The following is a 23,139-nucleotide window of genomic DNA, read 5'->3' as shown; positions in this document are numbered from 1 at the left end:
CCAGGGCTCTCGGCCGACTAGTGAAGCTCAGTCAATTAACTCTGCATCTGTGTGCTTTACGACGGGCCGGTGGCACTGGGCCCCCTTCCTCGCCACGCTTACACCGGGGCAGAAGATGGCACGGCGCCCTGACGGAACGAGCTGCAGTAATTGACAGATTTATCTCTTCCTGGGCAAAGCGCTTTTTAGCCCATTTGGTTGTCCTTGAGTGCTGACTTTGAAGGCACACGATCTGTGGGAACAGGGAGTTAGGCATGCACGTTTAGTCATATCCAAGTGGTAGAAAAAGAATGTGAAAGAACTGATAGTCTCAACAGAATTTGTGGAGCGAAGACTGCATGTACTAGAGCAAAGCAGCCAATTTCTCATGCAGCAGATTTCAATGTGTAATCAGTTTTTCACCTGCCTTAGGCTCATTTGTTTGAACACCATAGTGCAAGTTACCTTTTTCTTTTTTTTTCTTTTGCTTGAAAGAGAGCTACTGATGTTGGAATAACAGAATAACAGGGCTCCTGTTTTCACCCCATCAAACTTTCAGCCTTCAAACTGACGTGTAAATTTGAAGAAAATAGATGATCGTATATTTTCCTACATAGTGTCTTAACAGTAAGTCAAAATGTTCCTGACTGACAGAAAGAACTGAGTTTGGTTATTGCTGTATCATGGCTGACCGTGCACTCTGACCCCAACTACCTAACGAGTCGGGATATCCTTGGTTTTGCAAAGGCATTTCTGATCAGTCTTTGGTGTGTGTCTCAGATGGTGAAGGCGATCCAGGTGTTACGGATCCACCTGCTGGAGCTGGAGAAGGTGAACGAGCTCTGTAAAGACTTCTGTAACCGCTATATCACTTGCCTCAAGACTAAGATGCACAGCGACAATCTGCTACGCAATGACCTGGGCGGCCCATATTCACCGACACACACCAGCTTGCAGCAGGTAACACACAACCATGAGGATGTTTTAAAGATTTCACTGTGTTCATTTAACGTGTCGTGCAAATATCTTCAGTGTGTCATCTTCTTTCCCTTTCACACTGTCTCCTCATCCTCTCTCTCTCTCTCTCTCTCTCTCTGCTTTCTCTGCCTTTGTCTCTTTTGTTCTTTTATAGGATATGATGCAGACTTCCTCTTCCTCACTCTCATCTGTGTCAAGCTCGGTTAACTCTTCAGGCATTGCAGCCTGCTCCCTGCCTCAGAGCAATGTCAACATGACCAGCATCAACTCACAAGTGGTGTCAGGTGAGAGAATACTTAGAAAGACGGTTAGTAAGAGAGAAAGTAGATGGCTAAAAAAAGGAAAAGCACACATGAATCTTAGTTTGGAAAAAAATGTAATGTAATGTAATTCAGTAAAAACAAAGGAAACAGACTAATTGGGAGGCTTTCTTACAGCAAAGGCACAAAACAGTAGCGCTATAGCACAAATGCCTACAAATCTAAATCAGTCATGCTAGATCAATTTCATAAAGAATCATTTTTTAAACTCTTATTTAAACTCATAATAGCTTTTATGATCATAATTTAGAAACTTTCCTTACATACCACATCAGCTTCTTTCCTTCTCCTATGCAACACACTCCAACAGAATAAATACACACCTCCTGAATTAAACAAGTACGTTTAACCCAACAATCTCCCTGTACCGCTTGGTGGCTTTGTCAATTTGTATAGCCTTTTAAAAGATACCCGGCTTAACAGGAGACAGGATGTAGCTTTAGATCCGTTAACAACAAGCCAGAAGATTCAGTGGTAAGACAAAAAAAAACATAAGGATAAAATCTTGACAGAACTCATAACAGGAGTTTTTTTGTGTGGCCCAAATCAACAGTGTACTGGTCAGATTGTCCACTGAATCTAGGGTGAGTCTTGGGCATAACTTGTTAAGGAAGTTCAAAATCTTTAGGGCAACAATGTGAGTTCAAATGAATCAGATTGCGGGGTGAAAAAAGCCACTATCATATTAATTAAGTAGGCATTTAAAAATTGTTTATGCCATTTCTTTGCTTGATTTTATGCAGGATAATGGTCACTAGCCAAATCTCCACTACAGCTTGACAGCTACCTGCCTGAAGCCCTGAAAGGATGTGGCATTGTTAGGATTTAAAAATCACTCTGGAGCCCTCAGTGGCCCTTAGGAATGAATTTTGTTTGACATTAACAAGAATTACATGATTTTTGCTTACTACAGTCGGTTGTACTGTGTGTGTGTGTGTGTGTGTGTGTGTGTGTGTAAATGGCTACAGCAGGTGGGGCCCTGTATCAGCCAGTTGCTATGGTGACTTCTCAAGGGCAGGTGTTAACCCAGACTCTACAGCAGGGGACCATCCAGCTCCAGAACACACAGGTGAGAGAAGAACACACACACACACACACACACACACACACACCTGCACATAGCAGCACACTGGGGTTCTCGTATTCATGGGATTTATAAAAACTTAAACTTACCGTTTCTACAATTACACAATTCCATACATATGATTCCATACATGAGCCTAATTCAGATGCTAATTCCAGACAGTAAACACACAATTTTGTGTTCACTGTATTTACAAGAAGCTTTCATATACATGCCGTTGGATGTCTTTTGGCATTCATGACTTCAGAAATTGAGATTTCCTAACATTGAAGAGATTTCTTAAAGTTTTTTTTTTTCTTGTTGTTGTACCCTTAGCCAGTGCTAACTTTAATATGTAATACGAAGTGTGTTCTTTGTATTTTAGCAACACATCTGTGAGAAATGTTGATATGCCACACCATTTTGGCTTGTTTCTATGTTCACTAAAACTAAATATTTGTCTGTATTGAAGACAACCAACACACTTAGCTGTCATTCTCTGTCATTAGCTTCAACATCCTTATTTCCCAGCTCTCATGATTGTATCCACTGGAACAGCGAGTCTATTGTGTGACAAGGAAGCTACTTTGCTACTAACTGTAGCTTATCTAGACACAAGCTAACTTTCCAGGGGTCAATAAACATATTATAAATGTACTTAAACACTTCACGTTTTAATCGTCTGCATGAAAAAGAGTGTGTGAATGATTCAAATGCGCTAATGTTAAGCTATATCGGAACTAGCCTTTTTTTTGTTGATAAAATAGCTAACTATACCGCAGGCTACTAAGAAAAAGTACAGCAAACTGAGAAAAATCAACCGTGTTATTATCATTTTATTATGCTGACGCATTTCGCTTTGTAAAACACTCTTAGCTAGTTGCATCACAATATACAGCTAGCTAAACCCCCAACTTTGATTGTGTGTAGCTGGAAAGTCCACTTTCATAAAATTCTGCATCAGTATTAGATATCATTGCACAACAGTTGGTTCTGGAGCAGATGGCTGTTTGTGTATGTGAGTGAGAGAGTGTGTATGGCAGCAGACAAGTGAGAGAGACTTTCTCAGACAGTCGTAGCTGGGGTGAGTACACAGGTCACACAGTCTCCTCTACACATATGCTGGGTAAAAAAAACCTCGTACCCGTAACCACGTCGCCAACACGCTCTCAGTAATGATAGCCCTGCGTGGAGCCTCCAATTAATTCACCCTGCTTCCTGGAGCACACACTTCCAGAGCTGAGGCGTGTGTGTGTATGTGTGTATATGTGTATGTGGGGGAGGGAATGAAGTCACATGACATCCAGCTGCAAATATAATGTGGAGATTTTTTTTGCATGATTATTATTTATTTATTTAAATATCAGCAGGAGGTTTAAGCTTTTTATAACTTTCTGTTGCGGCAAGGGGATAAAATTAATCATTCTTCATGTCTAAAGTGGAAATGCCCCCACCCCCATTTAAAAAATCCTCATTCATTTTTATTTGCTTATTTATCAAAATGCTAGGCTGTGCTGAGTTCTGCATCTGAAACTGCTCTGAAATGTTAATACTGCACACTGGCCGAGGACGATATCTAGGGCAAAAATCGCATAATAATATTTAACTTGTTTGAATCCTTTGGCCTGTGTAGTTAAATGGGTGATTGTGAGTCCTTCAAATACACACACACACATACACACATACACACATGTACACACGAACACAGACATACACGTGTTATTCCTTCCAGTGTGTTTACTGCCTTTAGCTGGTTGTGCGTCCTGTTGCAGTGATGTAGGTTTGAGGTTTGATTTAAAGGAGATTTGTTGTGCCACTCTTTGTGATGAAAGGCCTCCATAAACGCTCGCTCCTTCCACGCCTTTAATTTTAGGTATCATTACTCCGATTGCGTTGCTATGGTGACTGAGGGCATTTCTGCCCCTGCCAAAGGAACTGCAAGTGGCGACTCTTTGTTTCCGTGGCAACAACTATCCCTCCCTCCTTCTCTCTCCCTCTCCTTCTCTTTTTCTCCCCCTTTCAAATTCTCTCTCTCTCTCTCTCTCTCTCTCTCTCTCTCTTTGTCTTTCTCTCACTGTTTGTCTCTTTCTTCCTCTTACTTGCTCTCTGGTGCCCTCACACTTGCCTTCCTTGCTCTCTTGCTCTCATTTTACTTCTCTCACACTTCTTTAATGCTGCCTTTCCCTTTAGCTCACTCCTTCTCTCTCTTCTCTTTGTGTGAAATCTCAGGTGAACCTGGACCTCGCTTCACTCTTGGACAGCGATGATAAGAAGTCGAAGAACAAGAGGGGTGTCCTTCCCAAACATGCCACAAATATCATGCGTTCCTGGCTCTTCCAGCATCTCATGGTGTGATGTGGAAATACGTAGCACTGTCTTCTCCTTTCTTTCATTGCATATTTTTTTCATTAGGATTATTTTCTGCAGTATTTTATCTGCAACTGCAGCTTTACTCATAAAATCCCAAGAGCAGAGGATGTACAGAGACTCTAGAGGAACTGTGTTCTTTTAAGCTATATGTAAAATATTTCTTGTTGTTGTTGTTGCTTTTAGCACCCATATCCTACAGAAGATGAGAAAAGACAGATTGCCGCACAAACCAACCTCACCTTACTACAAGTAAACAACTGGTAAGAATAAAAGTATCTCATATCATCTCAACTCCTTCAACAACACCTGCTTTTTCATAGAGTCCTGTTTTGCTATGTTGTAGGAGTGTGACGTTTTCCACAGTAATACGTAGAAACATGGCACCATCTAGTGTTGACATATCGATGCATGTTGCTACCGATGCTGTAACCAAAAACAACTATTTCTGTATAATCTTTCTTGTTTTTGTCAGGTTTATCAACGCACGCAGGCGTATTCTACAGCCCATGCTGGATGCCAGTAACCCTGATCCTGCTCCTAAAACCAAGAAGATGAAGTCACAGCACAGACCAACGCAGCGTTTCTGGCCTGACTCCATCGTGGCTGGTGTGCTGCAGACACATGGCCCTCATTCTGCTAACAATTCAGACAGTTAGTGCTCCTAACACTGTACTTCCAGAACAGTCATAAGTCAAGCACAGGTCTCATTTAAACACTCAGGCACAGGTCTCATTTTTTATTTTTAAATATACAACAGATGGTCATGGTGAGAAAATCAATTCTGTGTTTGTTTGCTGGAACCAGTTCAGTAGCCACAATGTGTGCAGTCATTACCCTGCTTTACTTACTTTAACACATTGGAAGCAGCGTGAGCTTACACATTAGTGTTCAAGCAGGCATTCAACCCAGACGGAAAAAATGAATCTGACGAGAACAAATTCTTAGAAATTCATTCAAATTCCAATTAAAAATTGATTTATCACGTACGCAACCTTAAACACGGAATGATCTCATGACATACATCGGTATGGACTAAAGATTGGAAACAATCTGCCACTGATGGGCCCTTGAACAGACCGTTATACCTGAACTGTCCAGTCGCTCTGGATAATGGGTCTGCAAATTGCCATAAGTGTAATGATATGCTTTATCAGCTGTCTGTGTCATAAAACTAGAATCAAGAAGAATAAAAATCAAACATTTAAGGAACAAAAATAGCCTAAAGAATAGAATGGAAAACGGATGTGGAAAGTATATGGAAAATATAAAGATGAGTAAATGAATGCAAATCGGTGGTAGTACAGTATGATTATGAATATGAATAAATACAATTATGAATAAAGTACAGATGTGCTGACGTGTGCAATTATAGTGCAGTCTATGCTGTGCAAAAAATAAATTAATGAAAAAATCCAGTAGTGGTAGCATGAGTCCAGAAAAGCCCAATAATACTTGGTATAGTCCAAGTATTGTCCTGGTTGAGGGCTAGATTGGCAAATGTCACATAAGCCTTAACTTTCAAACAAATTTTGTGTCATAAAAATTGGTATTAATTGATGGCATGTTGGTGCAGTGGGTAGCATTACTGCCTCACATCTATAGGGTTGATGCTGACCATCTGTGAGACGTTTTACACATGCTCACCGTGTACATACACGTTTCCTCTGGGTTTCCTGACACCACCGAAAAACATGCCTGCAGGAGTACTGGCTACAATAAATTGACCGTAGTATGTGTGTGAATGTGTGTGTGCATGGTGCCCTGCAAATGACTGACATCCCGTCCAGGGTGTTTTCCTGCCTCACACCAAGTATTCATGTGATATAGAAATAAAAAGTGGTTACTGAAGATGAATGAATGAATGAATGAATGAATGAATGAATGAATGAATGAATGAATGACCATCTTGGAATAAAATAATAACTTCAATGTCAATATGAAACAATAAATATTAACATGAGAAATAATTTCATAGAGCTCTATGCACACACTTATCCAGAAATAACCACTTCATAATAATCCAAGGAGATAAATCTATATTTATTCCAGATATTCTTTATTCTAAACTTTCTTTCTTTCTTTCTTTTTGACTGCAATCTCTGTGAGGTCAAGCTTGGGTGTGTGAGCAATTTCAATGTCTGTGTGTATCAGGGGTAGTTTTATAGGATTGCACTGATCCGTATCTTTCTATATGTGTGTGTGTGTGTATTAGGTTCCCTGGGCATAGACAGCCTGCAGCCTCTCTCCTCTGACTCAGCCACTCTGGCCATGCAGCAGGCCATGTTGGCAGGAGCCGAGGACTCCATGGACGGCACAGACGACGAAGAAGAGGAAGAAGAGGATGAGGAAGGAATGGAGGATGAGGAAGAAGACGAAGAGGATGACAGGCATCTGTCTGTCAGGAGAGATCTGCGCCTTGATCACAACGAGGGACTAGAGTAGAGACAGATGCAGGAAATGACATCACTGACCTGAGACGTTTTAAACCATGCCCCAAAAGTTTCCATTGGACACTTAAGTGCTTTGGAACTTTGAATTAGACAAAGGGAGGTTTTCCAAAAATAATGAGCTGTGAATAAATTACAATAATTACTGAATTTATTTGTACAATTTTAGGGAAATTAATGAATGCACACACATTGACCATACGTTTAAATGTTATATACTGGGCAAATAAATAGAAGCTTTAGTTATATTAACAAAATCCTCTGTGTAATGTTAATGTTCATACCTTATTTTGTCCCACTCATTTCTTTTATTTTTCGGGGTGAACCTCACAGCATGATATTTTTTACACATCATTAACAGGGAAAGTTATCATCCATTTTTTTTCCAGGTGGCTTTCTGGGCATGAGTTTTCAAATTGTAATACTTTGCTAGCATCAGTATTCAATACTGAGTTTGAAAATAATAATAAAAGAGAAAAACATACAAAAAAAAAACATTGTTAAAGACTTGACAGCACAAAGCACACACCTTAGACTATGATGCATTTGCGCAGTTGCTTGATATTTATGTTTTAGGTTTTCGATCAACAATGTTGCACTTGGGAGGATTCTCATTTGCCTGGATGATGCAATTCTGAATGGCACTGAAGGCCAACTGCCTGGAACTTGCAGCCGACGAACTTTTTCTCCTTGTGACAAAGAAAAAATGGAGAGAGACAACATGGCACATTAAGCATTTCATTTATGTAGGAAAATAAACCAGTGGGTCCTTCCAGCTCTCAGACTTCCTTGTGATGTTTACTGAAGAAATACTGCAGGAAGGAAGACAATTTTACAAAGCGTTTCAGCTGCTGGAACCCCTCTGCGTATTTTTTCTGTGAAGGACAGAAACTGTAAAGATATTCCTGAGCGGTTTCGGTTAAATCAGTCTCCAGAATAAAAGCAGCTGTTTCTGATGTGATGTTTAGAGATGAGAGAAGCTGTTATTGAATGTTATTGGAGTCGGTCTTGTGAAGTACGTTTCTCATTATCTTTTTCCTGGTTGTTTTTAAATGGTTCTTCCAGAGCAAGTAACGATAGGGGGAATTTTTATTTTGTTTGTACACATTGTTGTCATGATCTATTGTGTTTCAATAGACCATTTTTGATAATTAAAAGAGATAATTTTAGTGGATGCGGCGTAGCATTGCCTTCTTGTGTATCTCTTTCTCTGCCTATTGTTCATTGATTTCTGGGCTAGGAATGGAAAGGATTCATTACACACAGGAGTGAATATTCGAGCTGAATAACCCACTCATTATTGCTTACGTATGTCCTTGTCTAACCTTCACTTTAAAAAGCCATTTTAAAAGCAGGGTCTTGCTCTGAAAAGGAAAATGTGATTAAAGGACTTTCCTGCTATACTCATCGTGAATGATTTTGCAGAATATTGTGGGTTGTTACAGCTAGACTGTGTAATATGTAGTTGTAGATTTAACACTTCATCACAACAGTACATAAAGGATCAAGAGCTAATACTTGAATTAATACTTAAGGCATGTAGTAATGTAATGTATGTAGTATAAACATGTACGAACTAATGAAAAGCTAAATTTAACTATGACATGAGTCTTATAAATTCATGCATGAATAACAACCACCTTAAAAAGCCTTTATTTTCATCACACATACAATTCAGCACAGTGGAATTTTTTCTTCACATATCCCAGCTGAGGAAGTTGGGGTCAGAGCACAGGGGCAGCTATGATACTGTGCCCCTGGAGCAGAGAGGGTTAAGGGCCTTACTTAATTGCCCAACAGTAGTAGTTTGGCAGAGCTGGGGCTTGAACCCTGACCTTCTGATCAGCAACACACATCCACTTGTGCTACCTAATACCCCTGAAGGGTTTAAGTACATGTTAGGACATGTTAAGTACATGTTAGGACATGTTAAGGACATGTTAAGTACATGTTAGGACATGTTAAGTACATGTAAGTACATGTTAGTACATGTTAGGACATGTTAAGTACATGTTAGGACATGTCAAGTACATGTTAGGGCATGTTAGGACATGTTAAGTACAAGTTAGGACATATAAAGTACATGTTAGTACATGTTAAGTACATGTTAGGACATGCTAAGTACATGTTAGGGCATGTTAAGTACATGTTAGGACATGTTAGGACATATAAAGTACATGTTAGGGCATGTTAAGTACATGTTAAGTACATGTTAGGACATGTTAAGTACGTTAGGACATGTTAGGACATATAAAGTACACGTTAAGTACATGTTAGGACATATAAAGTACATGTTAGGACATGTTAAGTACATGTTAGTACATGTTAGGACATGTTAAGTACATGATAGTAGACACTAAGTACATGTTAAGTACATGTTTGGTAGGTGATGCATTAATTAAGCTGAAGGCAAACATGCTGTATAAGAAAGAATATAAATTGAAGGTGCATCATTATGTTGGCTTGAAAGAGCCATTATACTGTTTTCCTTTATAAGCTTATTATTATTCTTAGACAATTAATTATTAAATTTAATGTGGCCTAAAGCATAAGAGTGACATGCACCAAACTCAGCATGTTTGTTGGGTCTGAAGTTTTATGCTATTACTTTTCTAAGCGATCGGAATTCTGGTATTTCCTGTACGGAAGCTCAAAATGGCCTTTTTCCAGATAGAATTCCATTCAAAACTTTGGAGGTTTATAACTCGGCAGGCTTTCGAGATATCGACACCAAACTCGGCATGCTCCTTCATGCTCCCTCCGCCATTAATTCGCTAAGAAGAATTATAATAAGCTGTGACGTCATGTCCGCGCCACGCCCCCAAAATAAGCGGAATTACAAAATTACTCCAACATACACATGTGACATATCAAAATGCTCAGCACATTCTGGAGAACTGCGTGACGTGTGTCCGGGTGACGGCCACGTGTGCGCCACACCCCCAAAATAAGCGGAATTTCAAAATTACACCAACATACACGTGACATATCAAAACGCCCAGCACATTGAGGGGAACTTCTTGACGTGTGTTCTGGTGACATATCCACCTGCCTCCAAAAGTATTGGCACCCTATCGATCCACTCGCCTCCAGATGAATCTGGACCCTATCTGTCTGCTCTTCACTAAATATATTGCCATCTAATCTCTGCACCCATCTCCAAAAAGCATCGGACATTATGACTACTTGCTTCGTCAAGCCAACATCAAAGTTTGTCACGACGAACTTTACAAATCTAGTTTCAAATGATTCACTGCTGTGAGGGAAAGGAACAGAGCCCAGGAGCCACCCAGAGCATGTACTAGTATTACAGTGGGATTTGAATATAAGTGGATGAAGAATGACACCAAATGGGTTGAGATTAAATTATTGGCGTTTATTATTAGTTCTTCTTCCTATGTTTGATAAAGAGGATCAATGTAAATGAAGAAAGTAATCCAGTGGAACCCAAAAAATGTTTGTGAAAGCAGCTGCATATGACAAATCATATAAACAATTTCAAATGATGCTCATTCAATTCATATTCTTTCTTCCAGAGCATGTTTGATTTAGTTTAGCACAAGATGTTAATTAACACCTTAACTAACAAACATGTACTTAAGGTGGTCGTTATTCATGCATGAATTCATAAGGCTCACATCATTAAGGTTAGCTCTTCATCAGTTTGTGATTGGTACATGCCTTAACTCTTCATCACCCTTCTGACCCAAAAATTACACTTTGAGTGATTATTATCGACAAAATAATCGACAAAACCAGGACAGTTTAGATTGATCTACAATGATTTCATGTGGTGCAGATGTTCCATAAATGAAAATGTTTCATTTTAGAATAAATTTAAAAACAAAAATGCAGTCTTTTATTTTAGAAATTGGTGCTCAAATCACTACAGTATAAGGTCATGCATGACAATGTTGTGATTTTAAGGTAATAAGCCAGGTAATAACTAATACTTTTTTGACCATCAATGAGATTAAATCAGATGCAACTTTCTAACTTTGTATTTTTTAATTCTTCTAAGTAGTAGGCTTGAAAGAAAATTGGGGTGTAAAATGTTTATATAAAATGACAAAAATACTGTAGCATTTCATATATATATATACTTAAGTGCTTTGGAACTTTGAATTAGAAAAAGGGAGGTTTTCCAAAAATAATGAGCTGTGAATAAATTACAGTAATTACTGAATTTATTTGTACAATTTTAGGGAAATTAATGAATGCACACACATTGACCATACGTTTAAATGTTATATACTGGGCAAATAAATAGAAGCTTTAGTTATATTAACAAAATCCTCTGTGTAATGTTAATGTTCATACCTTATTTTGTCCCACTCATTTCTTTTGTTTTCGGGGTGAAAGCCTTTATTTTCATCACACATACATTTCAGCACAGTGGAATTTTTTTGTTCACATATCCCAGCCGAGGAAGCTGGAGTCAGAGCGCAGGGGCAGCTATGATACAGTACATGATAGTACATGTTAGTACATGTGCAGGGGTGTTATTGGTTTAGTGTTATTACACTAAACCAATAAGCGAGGTAAGCAGCCGCTTAAGGCCCCGGGGAATTAGGGGGCCCCGACCAATACCAAGAAGCCTATATAAATCATATAGTAATTATTACTTTTCTATCATATATTGTATGGTCTGTCTATAACCATTAAGATTTTAACGTTACTATTACATCTTTTCAAATGCGGGGCCCTCCATGATTCATGAAGTGTGGAACATTCCTATCATAATGCACATGCGCAAGATTACCATACCTGGAATCGCTTAGGGCCCCTAAATCACTAAGTCCGCCCCTGCATGTTAGTACATGTTACGTACGTTTTAGTACATTAGGAGTAAGTACATGTTAAGTACATGTCAGGACATGTTAAGTACATGTTAGTACATGTTAGTACATGTTAGTACATGTTAAGTACATGTTAAGTACATGTTAGTACACGTTAGTACATGTTACGACATGTTACGACATGTTAGTACATGTTAGTACATGTTAGTACATGTTACGACATGTTAGTACATGTTACGACATGTTAGTACATGTTAGTACATGTTACGACATGTTAGTACATGTTAAGTACATGTTAGGACATGATAGTAGACACTATGTACATGTTAAGTACATGTTTGGTAGGTAATTAAGCTTAAATTAATTAAGCTGAAGGGAAACATTAAATCGAACATGCTGTATAAGAAAGAATATAAATTGAAGGCGCATCATTTCAAATGAAAAGGGAAAGGAACAGAGCCCAGGAGCCACCCAGAGCATGTACTAGTATTACAGTGGGATTTGAATATAAGTGGATGAAGAATGACACCAAATGGGTTGAAATTAAATTATTGCCATTTATTATTAGTTCTTCTTCCTATGTTTGATAAAGAGGATCAATGTAAATGAAGAAAGTAATCCAGTGGAACCCAAAAAATGTTTGTGAAAGCAGCTGCATATGACAAATCATATAAACAATTTCAAATGATGCTCATTCAATTCATATTCTTTCTTCCAGAGCATGTTTGATTTAGTTTAGCACAAGATGTTAATTAACACCTTAACTAACAAACATGTACTTAAGGTGGTCGTTATTCATGCATGAATTCATAAGGCTCACATCATTAAGGTTAGCTCTTCATCAGTTTGTGATTGGTGTAGATGATTCCACAAATACAAATGTTTCATTTAACATGAATTTAAAAACAAAAATGCAGTCTTTTATTTTAGAAATTGGTGCTCAAATCACTACAGTATAAGGTCGTGCATGACAATGTTGTGATTTTAAGGTAATAAGCCAGGTAATAACTAATACTTATTTTGATGAGATTAAATCAGATGCAACTTTCTAACTTTGTATTTTTTAGTTGTAAATTGTTTATATGAAATGACAAAAATACTGTAGCATTTATTATATATACATATATAGCATTTATATATACATTTATAGCATTATATATATACATTTATCTGTCATATATATATATATATATATATATATATATATATATATATATATATATATGACAGATAAAATGATTGACAAATGAAAAGTTTTGATCAATGTACAAAATTAAAAAACTCACATTCATTTTTCTTTAAAATTTAACCATAAATGATTTCAAATAAATAAATAAATAAATCACAAATTACTAAAAGCAACAGCAGGACATATTCTCTGTTTTCACTTCTATATATCCTAACTCTCTCAATTAATTCATGACTCCTCTAGTAAAAGTTAGTTTTATAAATAAAAGAGCAAGAGAACAAATTCATAAGCAACTGATTGACTCTTAGATGTTTACTCTGTATATTTCTGTGCCAAATCTCCAAATCCACAATCATCTGTTTGTGCTTAGTGCTTCAGAGGAGCTTTGCTTGAATGGACGATAAGTCTGCAGTTTTATTCAAAAGATTCAGCTGCTTTAAATTAAATTCTTTAGAAACTATGCGTCAGTTATGTATAGAATAGTGTAGTCTGTAAAGCATGCAGCATTTCTATGGGATATTCTATGCCTTTATTTTATTTAGATCTTTATACATAAAATCAGCTAAGAATTAATTCTCTGAAAAAGTCTGTATTTCTTTAATTTTACAAGTATTGCATGTTGACTCAGATGTTTTAGGTGGAGTTGGGTGGTGGCAGTGATATTTTGTGGCATGATTACAGATGTTATATATCAGGGTACAGATGTTTCCTAATTTGCCCTTAAACCCCCGAGATTACAGGCTATTCTGTGCAGACCTGGTTTACATTTCAGGACATATGGCGTCTATAGTTAGTGTGTAGTTACGAGTGTTTAGTTAAGCTGAGTTTTTCATCACTTCCTGTTTGTGTGACATTTGATCTTTAAGTGTTTTGCTTCTGAGTTTGATGGACTTTAGGTCAGAACCTTTTCCTAAGAACAATAGTGGAGAAAAAGTACCTATACTTCCTTAAAGACAAGATTGGAAACGTGTCCTTTATGTTATTCCTGGTGCGACTGAATGAAGGGAAATGGTGTACATTATCAGGAAGAGATGACAATGGCACTGTAATTACAATTTTAACAAAGAAATAGAGCTAATATCTCTTGTGTGTCCATCTTAAACAACACTGATTGGCCATAACATTAAAACCACTGAAAGGTGACAGGAATAACATTCCCATAGAGGCAGTTGTTATGCTCTGGACAATGTTTCGCTGTGAAATCTTGGGTGCTGGCATTCATGTGGATGTGATTTTGACACACAACACCTAAACTGTTGCAGAACAAGTACACTTCTTTATGGCAAATGTATTCCCTAATGGCAGGATAATGCTTCCTGACACACTGCAAAAATAGTTCAGGAATGGTTTGAGGAACATGAAGAGTTCAAGGTGTTGACATGGCCTCCAAATTCCCCAAATCCCAATCCAATCGAGCGTCTGTGGAGTGTTCTGCACAAAGAAGTCCAATCCATGGAGACCACACCTCGCAACTTATAGGACATGAAGGATCTACTGCTAAAGTCTTGTTGGCAGATACTGCAGGGCACCTTTAGAGGTCGTGTGGAGTCCATGCCTCAGTGGGTTAGAGCTATTCTGGTGGCACAAAGTGAACCTACACAATATTAGATGTGTGGTTTGAATGTTATGGCTGATCTGTGTTTTTATTTCATGGATGCTTATATTCCATCTGACTTCAGTATCCATTTCAAGCATTAAGCCAGTTGAGGACTTGATCCAGGACAGTGATCCAGGATGTGATGCAGGAGTACAGAACGGGTACGATCCATTAATCTGGACAGAGGTCAAGGTAGAGATACTAAGAACTCAAGGTGCATCACATTATTGAACTTCTCCACCCTTACTCTCCTAGAGCTAAACGCAGCCAGGCATGTGAACACACACATACACATAAACGGAAGAATCGCAACAATCTGTTCCAGAATTTTTACAAGTTTACATTCTCTGTATACCTCAGTATGTGTTGATTCACATATTACTCAGTATGGTTACATTCTGCTGCACTTTTCATTCTATATTATTTGACGTTTACATCCCGTGACATTTTAATACCATCTTATGATATGCACATCTCTATGTTCAACTATTGTGCAATAAATTATTTATATCTATATACACCGATCAGCCATAACATTATGAGCAATGCCAGGTGAAGTGAATAACACCGATGATCTCCTCATCATGGCACTTGGTGGGATATATTAGGCAGCAAGTGAACATTTTGTCCTCAAAGTTGATGTGTTAGAAGCAGGAAAAATGGACAAGTGTAAGGATTTGAGAGAGTTTGACAAGGAGCAAGTTGTGATGGCTAGACCACTGGATCAGAGCATCTCCAAAACTGCAGCTCTTGTGGGGTGTTCCCGGTCTGCGGTGGTCAGTATCTATCAAAAGTGGTCCAAGGAAGGAACAGTGGTGAACCTGCGACAGGGTCATGGGCGGTCAAGGCTCATTGATGGACGTGGGGAACGAAGGCTGGCCTGTGTGATCCGATCCAACAGACGAGCTAAAGTTAATGCTGGTTCTGATAGAAAGGTGTCAGAATACACAGTGCATGACGGGTAAAAAAGGGGGACCAACACAATATTAGACAGGTGGTCATAATGTTATGCCTGATAGGTGTATTTTTTTATCTATATAAAATATTTACTTACTTATTTATACCTTATGTATCACTTATAATAATTGGATTTTTTTAAAACACTTATTTCATTTGTTAAAATGGATGCATATGTGAACTGCACTTTAAGGACTGCTCTAGTTTCTCTGTACTAGTAGTGACAATCTTGTAACGAGGTTCTTCTGGCTATTTCCTGTTGTCTTACTAAGACAAAGGATGATCAAGCTTCTCTTAAAAGCTATTTTTATTCATTGTCTTGTGACGTTCTTGTGGCATTACATAATGTCACATCCAACATTAAACCATTACTGTCTTCGAATGGGTATTATAAATAAAATTTGACTTATCTTATTCACAAAATATAATCAAAAAGTAATCCTAATTGAAATAAAACTATCAGATCAATCATTTATATCACAGTGCTATTGAATTCTCAAATGTGATTGGTCAGATGGTGTTGATTAATTTTCGGTAAAAGCAGCTCTGGCAATAGTGCTGGCTGTAATTCAAATCACAGTTATATTTTAATGCACTCATTCTAATATTGTTTCTTTAATAACAACTCTTTCCCATGGACTTGTATGGTGGATGCTCATATCATCTAAGGCTAATATTACACAAATAAAAATAGTCACTATTTAACACGTCTGATCAGTGTGAAGCCTGTTGTTGCTTATCATCCTACAGCACATGCTGTATTCCTTACAAAATAATAGGTATATGAACGGTAAGGTTCTTTGCTTTGTATTAGGATAAAACAGAAAAGAAAAAAGAACTATAAAGAGAACATGCCTGGCACACATTCAGAAAGAGAAACCAAGCTTGTTGTGTTTTCACACGAATGTTCAGGCGTTCTTGGAAAAACAGCCCTCTTAAAATCTTTTATACTCAAATATATAGAAATATCTAAAGCCCTGAGTGCAGCACTGAAATAACTATCTTTGTGGCAGTTCTCCAGATTTCTCATGCTAGTGCTGTAAAGCGGTAGGTCTACTTGGGGCGGCAGTGCATAAATAGTGAGGGCAATGACAGAGGCAGGAAAAGCCACAGAACTGGCCAGGTTTGAAGTGGATGGGAGCCACCGGCTTGATGAGCACGTTAGGGATCTGCTGGCCTGCTGCCTCCACCCTTCCTTCTCTCATTCTTTCTCTCTCTTCTTAATTGCTCTCCTGTTCTGTCTCTCACTGTTACTCCATCAAGCTCCAGAGAGTTCTATAACCCCTTTAATTACCCCTTAACCTCGTCCCATTCAGCCTCCCATTTTGTTCAAGCCCTCCTCCACTATTTAAAGTCTTCGCCAGCATCTTTGCCTTCCCCAGTCTCTGGACCAGGTCACCACTGCATGGCATACTTAACATTCGCTTCAGCAGGAGAACCGAAGGTACCGTATTTCCGTTCCTAATGTAGTGTAGCTGAGGGAACTAAGGTAGTTAATGAAATAAATATGGATAAGTATGTGATTCCAAGGTGACAAAATCTGTAATGTCAATTTGCAAATTATTAGCTTAATTTACATAATGTCAAAACTGTCAAAGAACAAAAGCAGTAAGCACTGTATCTTCTGCTCAACAGTTGTGGATATGTCAATTGCTAAGACAGCTGCGCAGGCTGTGCTGTCTGATGCACTGCTTCAGAACAACAATGTAGACAACCGCATTCGTCACCTGGAGCTGGAGCTGCCCTTAGACAAAGTCATCAAATTTGTGTCTGTGGGACTTCCTCTAATGCTGGTGTCTTTGGCATTTGCTCGAGAGATCTCAGTTGGTGAGGTTTTTATTTTATTTTATTGTATTTGCAATCAATAAATCAAAGCAATGTTTCATTTGATAAAGAAATGCTTTTTATCTCCAGCAACAAACTTGCAAATGTGCACTTGAATGTCTGACCTTCACTTCGATGACGGTACAAAAAAGTTACATGAAGATGTGATTATATTCAATACAAATTCTTGGAGGATATTTTAAACTTTACGTACAGTATAATTTGTCTGCAATGGTTGGATGCTCCTGCTGCATACCCAGTGTGTCTGGAATAGCCTCTGCATCCACCACAGCATAAAACTTAAATATAGTGCTGAAATAAAAGGAATATGACCTACTCCCTATTACAATTGCTCTTAGTGCTAAAGGATGTTGTCTAAAGTGGTCAGCAATATGTTTAGGCTAATATCGCCTATTGACTACCTACTAAAGATGAATCTTTATGTCTTTACATCTAGATATTTGACTAATGTGGCTTAAGCTGCCTTGAAAGCCCACAGACCCATAAAATGACGGTGATGCAAAGTTAATTAAATGTCAACTTTGATTTCACACGCTATATGGAAATTGATTTGACAAGATGTGGAATGTAAATCAAGATTATTAAATAACTTTTTGCCCAATGGTAATATTTTGTAGGAATCCTCGCCTGACAGGCTTGTGGTGGGTTTGAAATAAACAGCGTTATATTGCTAGACCTCCCTAGACAGCCAATTGCTAAAAGAAGCTGTCAGTTGCAGTGGAGGCAGCTGACGCTGCAATCAGTTCCTCTGGAGTTGGTCTGCAATCAGTTCACACAGATGTTAATTGGCACGAGGATGATTAAGAGAGACGTGGAAAGATGACAAGAGTCTGTAATTACAGTCAGCCTGCTCTTTCCCAGTTCTCTATTTCAGTCTAACTAGAGGATATGCTAATTAAAGCAATGGACGTGCAATGCAAGCTAAGTTCTTTACAGTTGGATAAAATTCCATCCCTGGTCACATGTGATACTTAAGAGTGTTTACAAAGTACAGTTATTTGAGAGTAAAACTTTTTATTTCCAAGCAAATTGTTGACATCTGATTAATTTAATTTCCATACCTTGTAAACATCTTGATTAAGAAATATCTTTAGCTGTCTTCACTTAAAGGATTTGACTTTTATGGTAGTAAGAATACCAGAAAAAAGACAGTACCACCATTTTATTCTTGAAAATCTGGTAGAAAATGGCCTCTACACCGTACTTTTCCATAATAAGGATAGCTGTGGTGAATGTCATGCACACTGGAGGTTGATTGTAAGGTTCAGAGGAACAGAGTAGTGTTTAAATGGGCTATAAAAAGCATGAGCTTGGCTTTTTTCTCAGTGGAAGGGACCCACCCTTGCTGCCCGTTGGCCTGCTCCACCTCAGCAGAAATACTAAAGTGCGTTTCTCTTGCTGCTGTGGTTTACACCAACTGTGTTCCTGGGGGAAAGAAAACCCTGCAGTTATAAATTAGGCATGCTAGTCTACTTCTGACCATCGTTTCAGCTGATGAATGGATGAAGATGGAATCATCATGATATCCTGATTACAGTTTTGCAGTAAAATGACAAAAAAAGAAGGAGCAGAAAAAAAATTTTCTTGTTACGTATACACTTAAATCAAGCAGAGTGGAACTATTTTCTTTGCGTATCCCAGCTTATAAGGACATTGGTGTCCATTGTATCCATGCCTACATATGATCTTTTACTAGGAGGTAAAGCTAAAATCTCTAAACTTTTTATTGTAATGCTTGTTTTTGCATTTGTAGGTTCACAGGTTAGCTGTTTTCCTCCCAGCAACTTCACAGTGAAGCAGGCTGCGTACGTAGACACGTATTGCTGGGATTCACTGATGCACCATGAGTTTGATGAGAATGGAAACTCTGAGGAACGTTCACTGTGGGTTCATAAGGTGTGGTTGTGTAATACTTACTGCTACCAGAAAAAGACCCAGCACTATAAAAGCATTCATGAAAATTTGCTCGTGGATGTAGCATTTATTTCCTGGATACATGCTAAAATTTCCTTTTTGAAGACAATACAATGAAAACAAAATTGTCAAACAAAGTCTCATTCAGAGACATACAAAAACAGCTTTGATATAATTTACAGTACAAAGAAATGCTAATAAAGAGTTGGCTTCTCCGTTAAGCTGTTTCTGTTTGCTGATTGTGTGCCTCTGTTTGCCTCAGATGTTCCCCTACTCCCTGCTTATCATGGCAATGATGATGTACCTTCCAGCGCTGATCTGGAAGTTCCTGGCTATGCCAACTCTGGGCGCTGATCTGCTCTTTATAATTGATGAGCTGGACAAGTCTTACAACCGCTCAGTGCGCTTGGCTCAGAGCATCGTGGAGCTTAAACAGAATACAGACCCATATGAATTTCAGGCAGAGTTGCAGAGGTAAGAGGAAAAAAAAGCAAGAAAGGTGACAGTCTTGATTTTTTTTTTTTCAAGCGTGCCCTGTCACTAGAGATAATCATATGTAATTCTAGACAGTTGAGGTGTTTAAATATTAAAATCTAACTTTTCATAGGAATATTAAAGACTAAAATTCTTCTAATTCTTTTCCCAGAGCCAAGAGGAAACGTTACTTTGAGTACCCCCTGCTGGAGAGATACATGCAGTTCAAGCATGGCTCCTACTTCCTGGTCAGCATGCTGTTCCTGCGTGGCTTCCTCTTGCTTACTTTCATGTCAGCTTCTTGCCTCTACCTGGTATACTTCCACCTCTCAGCCTTTCTGCAGGATGAGTTCAGCTGCTTTATGCGTACCGGGATCCTCCAAGACCAGGGCTGGGTTCCCACGCTGGTGCAGTGCAAGATCAGTGGCCTGATGGTGTTCCAGGTCATTAGCATAGCTAACGGTGCCATCTATGTGCTGCTTGGTCCCATTGTCCTGTTTAGCCTGCTGCGCCTCTTCTGCTGGGACACCAGCTTCCTCTCACTCTATGAGGTGCTTCCTGCTCTGGGGCTGATCAGTGGTCAGAAGCTAGGCTGCCCGTTGAACGACTTGAACGTGCTTCTTCTCTTCCTACGCGCTAATGTGGCACAGCTTCATTCATATGGTCGACTCAAGGCCTTGTGCTCGCTAGCACCGCCTCATTTGCACAGGGGTAAGGGCATGCTGACAGAGGAGCAGCTCGAGGAAGCTGCTGAAGCAGCTGAGGAGCTTGAGGAGGAGATACAGGAGGCGAGAGAGGAAGGCAAACACAATCTAGTGGACATCATGACCATGCTCGGGGCAGCCAGAGGGAATGTGGTGAATTGCCCTGAGCAGCGCCCTCTGGTGGAGGAGAACATGACACTCGGTACAGTTAGTCTCATCTGTCTGCTCAAGAGCATCCTGATAGCGGGCATAATTGTGTATATCATATGGGATGTTCAGAAAATAATCAAGTGAGCTCTTCATCATGGCATTATTAGTAATGCAAGACTTGAGAGAGAATGGTGCTTAGGTTTAGACACATCATGATCAGTGTGAATATACTGTAGATCACTTGTAAATGTAAATATAATTGCAAACCACATAAAGGTTTTGTCTTATTATGTCAAATAGTTTATAAAAGAAAACTGTTAATTTGTGTAATCTATACTGATAAGTAAACATCTTTTTTTTTGCTGACTCAAAAGTACACAAATTTGGAATACAGATTCTAAAGGAGGCTTTAGAAGAAAACAGTTCATGGTAGATTTGATACCCCTAACAGCCCTTTCTGTCTTTTTTCAGAACCTAACCACCAGGGCTACCATGAACTGGAGGAGTCCACATCATGTTGTTTTGGCTAAACCTTCCACTAATGGACTGATCCATCGCTGTGAAGGACACATTTTGATGATAGACTAATCACATACCCTCTAGAAATAGGTCTAAAGCAGATTGATTAATGAAGCTCTTTTATTGGCAGTTCCTTTATCGGATCAGGATCGAGTACATTGCTGGTCTGTCAGGCAGATGCTTGTACACCAAAGTGCTTCAGGAATATCCAGGAAGCCTTCGAAAAGCCTCCATTAGAATTCACTATGTGACGTTTGTATTGATTTTTTTTTATATATATATACTTTCATTGTTTCTGCATCTGTCATTTTCTTTGTTTGTGACATATTGTAGCATTTTGTTTGTGACTACAGCTGTAAATGCACACCTATCAGACATAACATTCTGAGCAGCGACAGGTGAAGTGAATAACACTGATTGGGATATATTAGGCAGCAAGTGAACATTTTGTCCTCAAAGTTGATGTTGAAAATGGACAAGTGTAAGGATTTGAGTGAGTTTGATGAAGGGCCAAGACCACTGGATCAGAGCATCTCCAAAACTGCAGCTCTTGTGGGGTGTTCCTGGTCTGCAGTGGTCAGTATCTATCAAAAGTGGTCCAAGGAAGAAACAGTGGTGAACCGGCAACAGGGTCATGGGTGGTCAAGGCTCATTGATGCATGTGGGGAGCGAAGGCTGGTCCGTGTGATCCGATCCAACAGATGAGCTACTGTTGCTCAGATTGCTGAAGAAGGTAATGCTGGTTCTGATAGAAAGGTGTCAGAATACACAGTGTATGACAGTTGTAGTCATAATGTTATGCCTGTTCTGTGTACATTTACTGTACAAGTTTACTGTATATTATTTGTAACTGATTTATAAATTTATATATATATATATATATATTCTACTTGATTTTACATCCAAACAGTGTATATATTTCTTTCTTTCTCTCTTATATTTTTATTTTCATTAGCAACTGTAACATGGCAAAGGAATTTCCCCATGGGATTAATAAAGTTCTTTGAATCTTCAATCTTGAATAAATCTGAACAAGCAATCCTTAAATATTCAGTCTAGAATGTATTTAGAAGTATCAGCTATCCTCAGCAACTGACAAATAACAAATAATTCTGTTGAGCTCATTCATTACTCATAATTACAATCAATTCCAGGCATCTGCCAAGATGTCAAGTTGACACAATTAGTCATGTTATTGAGACACAGACAGCCAGAAACAGCCTGAGGGTGGGATTTTCACACTGAACACATAATCTGATTTGCACTCACTGGAGGGAAACAAAACATGTTTTGGTATCAGATGGAAAAACATTGTCACCAACCAAACATCCGTTTATTTGCATTCGATTTTTGGTGGAACGACGGAACGACACTCGAAGGTCTTTTTGTGTGCGGCTCAATTTCTGTAATTAACACTGAAAACAATTTGTAATCAGATTTCTGATTCAGATGTGCTATTCAGGTAATTTCACCTGACAATTACTCAGAAAAAAAAGATTAATGATTAGTCTTTGTAAACATGAAATGAGAAATTGTTAGTAGATATTATTGTACATTACAGGTGACTGCCGCTCCTATTTACTCGTGATTATTTTTTCCACCGTTTTCATTACTGTGTTAAATCATACACTACTGATATTACTATAAATACATAGAAAGAACTAGCTTAAGGAGAATATTGGCTTTATTCACTTCACTTGATGATGTTAAAAGTAAAACAAAAAAGAGAGTTTTTTAAAAAATAATATAAAAGAAATAAATAATTCATGAAATCATCAATAATATTAAGCCTTAACAGAAATTCCTTTGAAAAACATCGTTTTCAGAAAGAGAC

General features: G+C 38.4%; 2 protein-coding genes across 6 annotated transcripts in view; both read left to right on the top strand.

Moving 5' to 3' along the window:
- pknox2 (pbx/knotted 1 homeobox 2) overlaps positions 1-8,326 on the top strand; it is a 69,652-nt gene extending 61,326 nt beyond the window's left edge. For 2 of the 4 annotated variants that reach the window (XM_058412642.1, XM_058412643.1), the window contains exons 6-12: positions 760-939; positions 1,112-1,241; positions 2,246-2,346; positions 4,570-4,689; positions 4,894-4,970; positions 5,183-5,361; positions 6,923-8,326. In XM_058412642.1, coding sequence (XP_058268625.1) covers positions 760-939; positions 1,112-1,241; positions 2,246-2,346; positions 4,570-4,689; positions 4,894-4,970; positions 5,183-5,361; positions 6,923-7,152 — 1,017 coding nt within the window. In that variant the 3' untranslated portion in view covers positions 7,153-8,326. The remainder of the gene's footprint in view (positions 1-759; positions 940-1,111; positions 1,242-2,245; positions 2,347-4,569; positions 4,690-4,893; positions 4,971-5,182; positions 5,362-6,922) is intronic. The other 2 variants (XM_058412644.1, XM_058412645.1) reach the window with 2 other exon arrangements.
- An 8,496-nt stretch (positions 8,327-16,822) lies between these two features.
- On the top strand, positions 16,823-22,265 carry panx3 (pannexin 3). Of its 2 annotated transcripts, XM_058412647.1 has the most exons (6): positions 16,824-17,143; positions 17,335-17,526; positions 19,298-19,440; positions 19,721-19,932; positions 20,105-20,838; positions 21,258-22,265. In XM_058412647.1, the coding sequence occupies exons 2-6, from the start codon at positions 17,343-17,345 to the stop codon at positions 21,314-21,316; spliced, it is 1,332 nt and encodes a 443-aa protein (XP_058268630.1). In that variant the 5' UTR covers positions 16,824-17,143; positions 17,335-17,342; the 3' UTR covers positions 21,317-22,265. The 2 variants fall into 2 exon arrangements, with proteins under 2 accessions (XP_058268629.1, XP_058268630.1); XM_058412646.1 differs by lacking the exon at positions 21,258-22,265 and having other exon boundaries at positions 16,823-17,143; positions 20,105-21,251.
- The last annotated feature ends 874 nt before the right edge of the window (positions 22,266-23,139 follow it).

Source organism: Hemibagrus wyckioides, linkage group LG16, assembly GCF_019097595.1.
Source record: "Hemibagrus wyckioides isolate EC202008001 linkage group LG16, SWU_Hwy_1.0, whole genome shotgun sequence".
Classification (NCBI taxonomy): Eukaryota; Metazoa; Chordata; class Actinopteri; order Siluriformes; family Bagridae; genus Hemibagrus; species Hemibagrus wyckioides.
The sequence above is the reverse complement of the archived record's forward strand: the minus strand, read 5'-3'. Positions and strand labels throughout refer to the sequence as shown.

Coding starts and splice junctions, on each gene's coding strand:
- panx3 (XM_058412646.1), top strand. CDS start 17,343: ATGTCAATTGCTAAGACAGCTGCGCAGGCTGTGCTGTCTGATGCACTG. Junction 17,527..19,297: donor TGCTCGAGAGATCTCAGTTG/GTGAGGTTTTTA, acceptor TTGCATTTGTAG/GTTCACAGGTTAGCTGTTTT. Junction 19,933..20,104: donor TTTCAGGCAGAGTTGCAGAG/GTAAGAGGAAAA, acceptor TTCTTTTCCCAG/AGCCAAGAGGAAACGTTACT.